We start from the raw sequence: 12,298 nt of genomic DNA, 5'->3' as shown, positions 1-12,298 counted from the left end.
TGTCACTATCTGTTGGGCAAGTCACTTTGAAATCCGCACTGACAAATCTTTTTACCAACAGAGATAAAACTTCAACCTAGAAGCAACCTTATCGATTATAGAATCAAGATTCCTCATGGACAAGCGCATACCATCCACAACTAGATTAAGAGAGGACATAGCAAGATTGCAATAGAACATTTAATTTCTTTGGAAGCTACCCAAGAACTGCACCAATACCTTCAAAGATTTGAAATGCCTTTGAAAGTTTAACAAGGCCAACCTTCTCAACTTCCAATCCACCAAAAGAGTCTTAAAGCCCTAGTGCCCCTATGTCCCAACACAAGAAGGTCATAAAGGGCAATAGGATCAACAATACAACAAACAATACCAACTTCCTCCTAAGGAACAATACAACGAACAAACAATATCAACAATACACCGACACTAGAAAACACACTTTGAGCCTTGCACAATTTTTAACCCTTGTCATGAACCATTGGTCCTTGTACTCCGTCATGTTATTAGTAAAAGGGAATTGGAGTCGGTAAGAAGCTAAAAGGGTTTTCCCTTTTGGGTTCATTAACTCTACGCCTGCTCCACTGCCTTGCTTAGATCTTGACCCATCAAACTTTAAAAACCATATTTCATCTCTTGCTCTCTTTACATTTTTCACCTTAGGGTCAATGATCAGATTAGCTTCTGGAGACGATTGTTGCTTCTCCGACTCGAGGTCTTGTGACAATTGAGATAGTTCAATTTCTGGTTGCATGAATGCTTCAGTAGTGTTAAGAACAATCTGTCCAATATCAACAGAATGCAAACCCTCAACCCTAGGAAAACACCTTTTCCAACAACACCACACCTCTTAAGGCTTTCAAACAAGCCTCAAACCAAAGATCCAAAAAAAATTCACACGGACATAAACCTCAACCACACGGACATAAACCTTTGTCATCTAAATCCCTTGCATCAATCTCAACCACGGACATAAACCCTCTCACAATCACTTTCCCACTCAATTTCCTCATTCAAAAACATTGAAGAATCAATTTTTATTTTATTGAATTTTAATCTTTTGACAATTTCCTTAGATTTCCAATTTTTTCTAGTTAATTATTTTTGCATCCCACTAAAAAAACACTTCCAACCATGATATCCATAGAATTGGTCTTCACTGCTTCATTCCCCGCCTTCTCTGCCTGATAAAATTGTCTTCCTCCCAACGAAAGTGCCCCGATTGAACAAACATATAGACAAGCTTATTTGAGCCCAGGAGATAGTAGCTATATATTTCACGTTCAAAAATTATTTCAAAAAGGACTTTGATAGGGATTAGAACAAGGGAGATTTAGTTAAACTACTTCCTTACCTTTCTTCAAATTCCCATTCCATATGTCGTGGACGCAAGAAATATAACATACAACCTAACGCCAAATGGTAGCTTAGCGACCTTCTAAGCGTTAGAATTATATAAACCAAGACTTTGGTAAGACGTTACAACAAGAAGAATTTAGTTTAAGACATTCCTGCACTTTCTTGAAATTTCTGTTCCTTTTGTGGTGGATGCAAGGATTAGAATATACAACCTGACATCAAATAGTAATTTAAATAACTCACATGAACTTAGGAAGAAACTGTAAACTTAATAACAGCATGATCAATTATCAAAAACCTGGCAGAGCAACATGATGTCCATCGAGGATGCACCCAGGCTTAAGCTAAAAAATGCTAATAATAGGAATTTGCAAATAATATCTCATAAATAGAGGCACAAAAGGTAGACCGTATAAACTATAAAGGAGGGCTGAATTTTGATATTTACAAATCATGCAGGGAGGAACAAAACATTTTTCTCCGTTTTCCTTAAGGTAGGGAAAAACTGTACTGTAACTGATACATACAGAGTGAGAAAAAAATTGACCTTAAATATTAGAAAAATATAAAAGAATTACATCTTCAGAGACAATAAAGAATAAAGAACACATTTAGCTATAACAACGAGTGTCCCAATTTTAACTTGAGCCAATACAGATATTTATAACTCAAAGGAGATAAAATAAAGTGTCATTTCACACACGGATCATAAATTCCAACCAGACTAAACAATTGGCTTAAGATCATACTCTTGGACACTGGTAATACCAACTTCATCAGACTCACTTAGCCATGCTTCCAACTTTGCTGCACACACTGCTTGGAACTGTTCAAAGTTTTCACTGCGCTCCAAAGTATGATCACTCCTCAATAAAGATGGGCTAGATGCAGGAGGCAGATCATCTTCTGCTTTATCATTTTGCATCGATGCATTCATAACATCTGTATGCAGAATCTGAACTGTCTCTGCTGTTGATAGAGCAGATTCTGGTTCAGTGCATGTATTAAATGCTGTGGGAGCATGAGTAACACCAGCTTGTAGAGGCTCAGCATCATGACTCCTAGCTAACATCCCATCATTGTTCTGGATTGCTTTCTCAGTGACGCTACTGCCAGACCATCCAAGCGTCCCAGCCCGTTGCAAAGCTGACTTGAAAACTGACTGTACAAGGCTTGAAGTTCCTGCATCTGTACTCAATGGTAACTCTTTTCCTTCATTATTATTCTCATTGTTGAAAGGATCGATTTCACCAATGTGAACCGCACTGTATTGCACATCTGGAGCATTTGATCTCCACGCTGCTCTACTTGCTGTCTGGAAAGCAGAACCCAGCGTGCTAAGGACAGCATTATCTTTGCTCATAAACATAGAACGGCTCTGCACATTTACTGGTCGGTGCTGCCTGGAAACATAACAATGAACTTTTTAAAAATACTCTTCGTATCCAGAAGTTCTTGCTGCTTCTTACAAAAGAAACATTCAGGTGGTATGTGCATGATTAAAAACAGTTAGAAAAAACTGGCAGTCCACGCTACTTCAAATTTTGATATTTTAACTCATATAATCAGCCAGTTTTTCCACTTCACAACTATAAGAATAAATCAAATTTCAGAAGCCCTACGGGAAAGCCCAGTTCAAACTTAAGCAGTTATAATTTCCTTTTCAAAGCTGTGCAAATCAGGTTATGAAAGAGAGCACGAGAAACTTATGTTACAATCTGTTAGTCATCTCAGAAAAGATCAATCACATTGGCAATCATGAAATACACAGTAACACATGCATCAAGGAAATGTAGTGGCATCCCCCATATGCAATTAACAACAAAGGCTATCTACAAGGACCCTTTCTACTGCTATAAAAGTTGCATATTTTATCTAGTGAAATAAAGGACATAAAAATCTGTCAGCCTCCTTTCAAAACAGAGGTTACCAATGTGACATACAAGTTTAAATCAATTGGTTTAAAATCATAGTTGAGCAAATGAGCAAGCAAATCACTGCCATCCATTTCCAAAGAACACAATTAAAATGCAGACATATAATTTCCAGTCCATGATTTTAGTATGCATTGCTTCTGGTTTTGACCTAGTTTTTTCCTCAAAAAACCAGAGGCAATGCATACTGCCAACTTTAATGAACACTTTTTTGGAATTTTCGATGAAGCCACCAAACATTTAAATATCTGAAAGATCATCAGAGATATTTATCTCAGACCCACTTGCATGCTTTTGAGGTGACCATTCCTCAAGCACACACAGATAGTGGAGATCAACGTCTCCTACAACTATAGGTTCAACTGAACAGACCTTCCCTTTGCCTAAGGCCAATGCTGCAAGCTCGTTTAGAAAATGAATATGCCTCCCTCTGAATATCTGAGAGGGCAGTGGTATCAGCTCCACTCTGGTGAAACATGGCTTGGAAAAAGTTTTCCTTGGACAAATAGAGTGAATTTATGTGAGGAAATTGTACTATAGGTTCAACTGAACAGACCTTCCCTACAACTATGAGATCAACGTCTCCTACAACTATAGGTTCAACTGAGCAGACCTTCCCTTAGCCTAAGGCCAAGGCTGCAAGCTCGTTTAGAAAATGAATATGCCTCCCTCTGGATATCTGAGAGGGCAGTGGTATCAGCTCCACTGAAATATGACTTGGAAAAGGTTTTGCTTGGACAGATAGAGTGAATTTATGTGAGGAAATTGGACTATTTTGCCTCACCATTTTATACAGCTCAAGTGCACTGTCCCCAAGTTAATTGTAAATGCTGATTTTATTACCCCAACACTTCTTTTCGAGGACAGAGTTGATGTGTTTTTTATGACACCTCAAACACAGAATAAAATACTAAGTATTCTATCCTCTCTTGAACAAAGAAACATCAAATGCTAAACAATGTGATCAAATAAGGCAACCACAAGGTTTCCTTAGTCAGGTCTTGACATACAAATGGATAGTCTCAGCGAAATGATGTGATATTGCTGGTATCACAAAGGAACTTACGCTTCTGCAACACAGCTGGAACTTGGAACTAACTTTACTTCTACCAAACAAAGATCAAAGGGAAAGGGATAGAAAATCTATTATAATTTAGACCTATGAACAATGATGATAATGAATGATGCTCAAATAGACAAACTCCTTAAGCTTTGCTTCGCCATCATAACAACCACAAAAAACTAATGCGATCTCCAAAGGTAGTAAATTATTTTCATATTGCAAACATCTATTCAAATACCCAATGCTGGCACAATCCAAATGAACATCCACAATCAAACTATTGCAACAATGAGGTTCAGACTAACCATGCACTACAATTTGCAATCAACAAATTACAAATGTTATGAACGCCAGGGAATTCATCACATATCATTGCATTTCTCCACCAAAATCAATGAACTTTAACTAAATCTAAAGAAGTAGAAATCATGTAACATGTAGAAACAACACCTAAAGATACACCATATCTTCAATGAAATCATATGCTTATTCCAACATAGCCTTGGCAACAATCTCTATCTCATCCTACTACTGCTATTCTAACTCCTCTATAATTAACCCTTTACAAATGAGAAGACTAAGCCTTTTATAGACTTTGATTTACAGTTCAAGGTCCATGATTGATTTGAAATCAAAGGCCAAGATTTGGACAACAAAACCCTAATGTGGGTTAGTTACAACTATCACCACTTACATTTAATATTTGACCAATAATATGATTACACAACTTTGGACACATGTCCTTCCTTTGAATGAGGACCAATGAAAGATGAGGTTAAGGTATATTAAATAGTACTTAAATGTGATTCCACATGTCACTTGCTCCTCTAGGAAAGAGTCAGGTTCAATGCACTTGGACATGTTGACATGGAATAACTTTAATGGTTGATGATGATCGAGTGCCACCTCAGCGTCGATGTCTCTTGATCAACATTTCCAAGCTTTTGATTGATTGTGATGGCTCATATTCCCAAAATGCATCATCTTGATTAACTCTTCTAGAACTGTCCACTTTCCTTGACCACATTTCATCTTCACATCTTCATGTTCAAGAATCCACCTTGTTGAACATTTCTTTATCTTGTCATTCCTTCATTTGTTCACCATAATTGTGAAACCTTCATCATGTTACAATGTCTTGATCTTGTCTTCATCCGCATGGTTGAGTTCTTTCCTTTGATCTTGGATTTCTGTCATTGTAATGTTTTCATCCATGTAGAGCAATCCTTGAACAGCTCCCTCTTTATCATCATCCTAGATATCTTGATCTCAATCTTTCTTTGTGTTGATGAGTCCTTCCATGTTGTAGAGCAATCCGTCATGTTGTGGTTGCATTTTTAAGCTTGAAAAGTCCTTCATCTTGCACATGTGAATCTTCATGTTTCTCATCATCATTCCACACTTCCTTGCACCATCCCTTGGATCTTGAAATGCATTTCCTGGAGTCTTGATCTTCTTGTCATACTCGAATTCCTTCTCAATCTTCTTGTCATACTCGTACTCTTTCTCATTGCATTGTTATCATCTTTGTATCCGCTTCTTGGCCTTTAATATGTTAACCTTGTCCTTTGCACTTGCATCTTCATTTTTTGCCACCCTCCTTTGAAATCCTCGATCTTGATATCCTGCAAATGTTGTTGTCCCTTTCCTCATCATTCAGCATCATCCAATGTATCAATCTTCATGTATTACCTGAAAGAGAGAAAATAGTTTGAATCATAATTATGAATGAGACCCTAGGTTAGTGAAATACAAGAAGTTTGTGATAATAAATGAGAACTGATTACTTCCATTCCTAACTCATGAAACAATATCATTGACAAAATCATCAATTCATTTGTTTCACATATCCTCATTTTCAATCTGGAAAGGGCAAGTTTCACTTTGAAAAATGAAATTTTCAAGTCTGATTTTCAGATCTGACTTGCAGGTCTGAGTCCACCTGAAGTTTGCCTTCTAAGACTGCTCCTTATTTTGCTATACTACCAGAATTGCTTGGAGTGAATCGGTTCTCAAAATTCACTTGGAACTGTCTTGAATCTGCTGGGAATTCAGTCCTTTTCTGCCCTTGAAATTCACACCTGATGTACCTGAATTTGCTTGAATTATTTTTGAATGATTGAAAAAATGATTATTGTCATCTCTCATTTATAGGGGTTCAAACCAAGTATGAAGGAGGTCGGCCTGGTTAACTTGATTTAATAGTTTCTAAATTGCACCTTAAACAGACCTAAGTCGGCCTCCTCTATTTACCCTCGCTCCCTACAAGTTTCACTTCTTGTTTCCACACGTTTTGATCTGGTTTCCCCTGTCTAGGTCGGCCCTGACCTATATTTCACTTTGTCTCACACGTTTTGTGGGGGAAAATTATTGTTTTCACCACAAGTCAGCCCCTTGACATCTTGCACCCCTTTCACACCATATAAATACAAGGTGGAATTTCAAAAATTACCATGCACTCCAATTCGAAAATCAGATCTTCTATGCCTAATGTTGATTATATAGCTTCAGTCGGAATCCGATAAGGCAGACTATGCAGATCAAATGTTTAAGTGGCCTATCGGCCTTACACATTTGATTATATCAATCAATATGCATTCACCCTTAATATTATTATTAAATCCGATTATATATTATTGGGATTTCTGTGATTAAATTTGCCTTAACTGAAACTTACTATTATCGGATATGTTATTTATCGGGTTGATTATTATCATGTTAGTGATCAGTATTAATCATTATTATCGGGTTTGTATGAATCAGTTTGTATAACTGATCATGATTATAGAAAGACGTCTTATGTTATGAAGGGTCGCGATCTCTAGAAGGATGCCATTCGAATTCAATATATTATTATATGTCTCTCCCTCACTTGGTGATGAGCGAATAACATACAAGCATCCGTGAATATATAGATCGTGGGAAATTGATATACTGCAGTCCGTGAACATATACTGATCGATGATCTTATTAGAAGATCCAGCAGTTCGTATGGTGTCTTCCATACCTTGCATTGGCATCTACAGTTCCTGCATTATCTTGTGCAAGCAAATTGGCTTCATCTCCAGCCCATACATTCTCAGTTCGTGTGAAACAATCCACCTCCATCTGCAGTTCAAATATTGTGTTTATCATCAGTTGTTCGGGCATCATCATTTTCAGTTTGTGGATTGGTATTTAATTCATCTGAAGGAGCAGATCGATGACATCTCATTGTGTAGAGATAGATTACATATTGCATGCTCGGGGGAGACGATAGCAGTATATCGTCTATGGTTGGGAGGGCAACCATGATCTGAATCATTGCATGTGATTAATCGAGCACGCCCTATGATTACTGTGCATGATCATCTTCTTGTGATCCTAGTATTGTAAGAAAATCAACACCTAATGTAAACTTGCACTCATTTTAGGTCCAATTCGCATTTGATCTGCTTTTGTGAATGATGAAAATGAAGTAATTAGACACCTCTACTATATATGCCTCCAATTAGGAAATACTGAACATCAATGAGGCTGACCTGGTTTGCATCTTATTTGATTCTTTATGGACAGGATTTCACTATGAAGGTGGAATAGTGCCCTTCCTTAGCCAACCTAATCAAAGCTTCAGCAGGATTTCATATGAAGCAAGAAATTTGTGAGAGCATTTTCTCGTATTGAGGAATTTTGAGGGCATGATCTTACCATGGACAGGAAATTTTTTCCTTGGAGTGAGCGCATTTCCATGCTTGACTGAAAATTCACCATGCAATAGAAATCATTAGTCTTTGGAAAGAAATCTTATGAAGTGTGGAAACGCAATTTTTACCCTTGTGTGGAAATCTTGGAATATTTCCAAGTCTTAAAAGGAAATCCTTCAGTGCACCTTCCATGTAACAAAGAAATTGTGAGCGCTATTTCATGTTTGTCAAGAAATATTGAGCGCATTTCTTACTTGTAAAGGAAATTGTTACATTTCCACACAACGAAAAGGAAATATTGTGTATTCCACAACTTGGAAGTGAAATTCTCTTTTTACTAATTCATGATTTTCCATGATTTTTCTTGGAATTTCCTTGATTTTTCCCTTGAAATTTCATCTTTGAACTTAGGAGTTTTCCTTTGTTTTTTCTCTTGTCAAGGTTGGAAAATCCGACCTCGACAAGGAATTTTCACTTTCTTGACAATTTTCCTTGACAACATTAACCATTTTTACAATTTTGACAACATTTTGCAACATTGACAACTTTTCTAATTCCAGGTTTCCATATTTCAAACATGGATTTTGTTCTTCAAAAACAATCCTTGGAAAATCGTCACTCCTCATTTCAACCTAGGAATTCCTGACTCGACTCACCCATTCTAGGCTGAACATACCCTTCCAAGGATGGACTCTTACAGTTACTCCATGGATTGAACAATGCATTCCATCCCAATTGACAAGACATCACTTACCTTATAGCTAGGACACAAAACTATTACCAAGCTATGTGTTGATGTGTATTTTGTACACGACCAAACACAGAATAAAATACCCAGAGGTATCTTATCCTCTCTTGAATAAAGTCTCCGAATGCTGAAGATGTCACAAAAAGGATCAATAGGGATGACTTCAAGGTTCTGCTTTGTAGGATCTCTACTTGTGGATAAGCACCAGTGGTCGTTGTGTTTGTTGTTTCTTCAAGGGGCCTTACGTACTTTCAGAGAAAGCTTGTCCGTGAGGGAACAGGATTTTCCTAATGCTTACAGATTTTCAAAAATATCAAAAGATAAGGGTTTCAAGGAAGAGATACCTAAACTAATCCTAAGAATGACTCAATGAAGGCTAGACTTGATAAGATTCTACCAATTTCAGTATCACCAAGAGATTACAACTCTATTGGAATTGATGCGATCTTCTAAGGGGATTCAATAACTTTCAAATCGTCAAGGACATAGATACTATCAAGGAGATACATATCAATACTTCTAATGATGATTGAATTCTTAATCAATCTCAGTGTTTCCAGTTGACCACACAAGGCGTTCTTACAATCAGTAAGAAGCTAGTGGTTTGGAATGTGAATCTTATCAAAGATCAAGCACAACAATTCGTCCTTCAAACTTAAAATTTAAATGCTATTTCAATTGAAAGTGATTCAAGAAGATAAACAATCATGAAGATAGCCACAAGTATTGCAATAAAATACCATAACTTCAATATTTTATTGATCTCATAACCAAATGGACAACAATTGTTCAAATTTCTCTCTCTTCACTACTCAATTTTGCTACAACAATAACTTATTTCTCTCCAACTTTCTAACTTTCTTCACTCTAAACTCTCTAACCCCCCTCTCTAACCCCTAAAAATGAAATGAGTGAGGGCATATATAGCATCCTCAAATACAATGAACGGCTTGGATCAATTCGAGATCAATGGTCAAGATTTTACAATGAAACCCTAATTAGGGTTTGTTACAACCAGAGAAACGAGACTCGCCCGGACTCGGCGAGTCTGAGTACGAGTCATGCTCGGCGAGTCCTAGGGACTCGGACTCGGACTCGTCCGAGTCTGGGGAGTAAACTCGCCAGACTCGCCGAGTTGGCGAGTTTGGCTCAAAATCGCCAGACTCGGCTAGTCCTGAGCCCCAGACTCGGCTATTGGCTGGGTTAATAAAATGACAAAAAAAAAACATTTTAAAAATTTTTTTTTTAAAAGTAATAAGTTTTTTTGGAAGGGCGAAATTTGACATTTTGGTCTCTCCGTCAGGATTATTTTATGGAATATAACATTTAAGTATAAGTTTCTTATACTTTAAGTTATATTCCATATATACTGTCAGGATGTTTGAGGGTGGTTTCGGGCCTCCAGGAGTTATATTGCAAAATCTAGTTTTTGGAGGATTCTTCAGTTTTCCAGACTTAGTCAAATTTCAGGATCAGGACATTCCGGACTTAGCCAAATTTCAGGGCATTTGAAGATCAGGATGACATTCTAGACTTTATCACTCACCAACTTGACCTAGCTTGGACCTTCAAGAATGATACTCACTCACCAAGCAAGACCCAATTAGCAGCAAGAGCAAAACCAGGCCCTAAGGAAGACTCTCAAAGAAACCCTAATTCAGACTTGTAATAAGTTTTTTTGGCCTCGCGAGGCACTGCCCCTCGACCTCGCCTTGTATCGCGACAGGGAGCGCGCAAGGGGCGCTGCCTCTTGACCCCACCTTGGGGGCACTGCTCCCAAACCCCCGTCGAAAAATATGGGGGAAATTGCGTCGATAGAAGTAGAGAAAATTTAACCTCCGAGTTTGACACTGATTGGATCGACCAGGTAGATATAGAGGTTGAGACTGTAGCCATGGCAGAGGAGGAGCGGAGAGCACGAGCACAGACAGGAGATTCAAAGGCAGATAGTGACATGGATGTTCCTGATGTTGGTGAGCATGGCATGGTGTCATGGGGAGCGGCTATGGCAATCGAATCATCCAGGACCTACCTTAGACGCCTTCGCAGGGGGCCGGGGCCGGGGCCGGAGGGTGCAGGCTCCTCTGAGCCATAGACTTGTAGTTGTATTTACCTTTGGTATTTGTATGAAACATTTGATGATGATCATATGATGACATGGATTTTTTATTCCATGAGTTTTGTAATATTGTATACATTTGACAATATTTATATATCTATGTTTGTTATTTTCTTCAGCTACAATTTGTGTTTATGCTTATGTGATTGATGTATACTTGTGTATGTAATCAAATGAGCCGAGTTTGATGATGTTATTGTGTCTTTAAGGTGTATTCAATAAAGGGTGTCTGAAACAAGTTTTAAATATTTAAAAATCTCTAAATTTCTTGAGTTTTTCACTATCCCGAGTCCAGCCGAGTTTGGAGCCGAGTCTGACGCCGAGTCCCTTGCCGAGTCCGAGTCGGCCTTGCCAAGTCCGAGCCGAGTCCGAGTCTCGTTTCTTTGGTTACAACAAACTTAATTCTGACCAATGAAATAATTGCATTATTTGGACACGTCTTCTCTGGAATATTCGACCAATGGATAGCCGGGGTAGGTACATCGAAGTTTGTGACATCTTTAATGAGTCAGGTACATTGAATCTGAACATGCTGAGGTGGACCAACCCGACTGGAGGAGTGATGACTGGGATGCCACCTTGTCTAACACTTGGTTGATGCTTTCCTTCAAATGTTGGACTGGAAGATAGATGGAGAAGGTCGTCCTTAATGAAACTGGATTGGAGGAGGTCATCCTTAATGATGCTAGACTGGAGGAGATCGTCCTTGTCCTGGCTTGATCTTCTTTGATGAGAGTCTGCCAAGTAGTTGATCCTCCGGCTTTGGGGGTCGTCATTTGATGCCTACACAAAAACTTAAAATTAGTCTTTGAGCATAATATCTTAAAGTATAGGATCTAAGACCTTTCAAGGGAATAATTTAGATATTAATTTGAAAATGACAAGATAAATCCAAGAATTATAAATTTTCAAATAAATTATGAATGGAAATCAGATTTTACAAGACTTAAATTTTAAAAGATTGCTATGGAAATCAAAATAAATCTTGAATAAGAACTTCAAAAAATTGATTCATCGTACCTCTTCTTTGAAAGCTTAACTATCAACCTTGGAAAATGAAGAAAAGGAGATCAAAATTCGCTGGATAAGGACTGAATTTCTGGTCTTCCTTTGGATGAATTACACCTCAATCAGCCTTCAAAAGAACCTCGCCTTCCACTAGCCTACAAACCTTAGCAAATTCTGAAAGTTAGCCTCCAACTTAGCAAGAAATTCGCACCTCTAATCTGCTCCTCAAATTCGCATGTGAATAATGAATGAATGATTTGCATTTGTCCACAATACACCTCCCTTATATAGGGCGCTCACCCTAATCCCTCACGAGGCCGACTTAGCAAATTGGCAATTAATTACAATAGAATCCCACTTAAAAGGAGGCCGACTTGCCTAAAAAGA

At 38.0% G+C, this 12,298-nt stretch overlaps 1 protein-coding gene across 2 annotated transcripts in view; it reads right to left on the bottom strand.

Moving 5' to 3' along the window:
• Positions 1-1,745: 1,745 nt before the first annotated feature.
• The window catches only part of LOC131041615 (uncharacterized), a 56,669-nt gene continuing 46,116 nt past the window's right edge, over positions 1,746-12,298 (bottom strand). For both annotated transcript variants that reach the window (XM_057974748.2, XM_057974747.2), the window contains one exon: positions 1,746-2,759. In XM_057974748.2, coding sequence (XP_057830731.2) covers positions 2,081-2,759 — 679 coding nt within the window. In that variant the 3' untranslated portion in view covers positions 1,746-2,080. The remainder of the gene's footprint in view (positions 2,760-12,298) is intronic.

Source organism: Cryptomeria japonica, chromosome 8, assembly GCF_030272615.1.
Source record: "Cryptomeria japonica chromosome 8, Sugi_1.0, whole genome shotgun sequence".
NCBI classification, from domain to species: domain Eukaryota; kingdom Viridiplantae; phylum Streptophyta; class Pinopsida; order Cupressales; family Cupressaceae; genus Cryptomeria; species Cryptomeria japonica.
The sequence above is the reverse complement of the archived record's forward strand: the minus strand, read 5'-3'. Positions and strand labels throughout refer to the sequence as shown.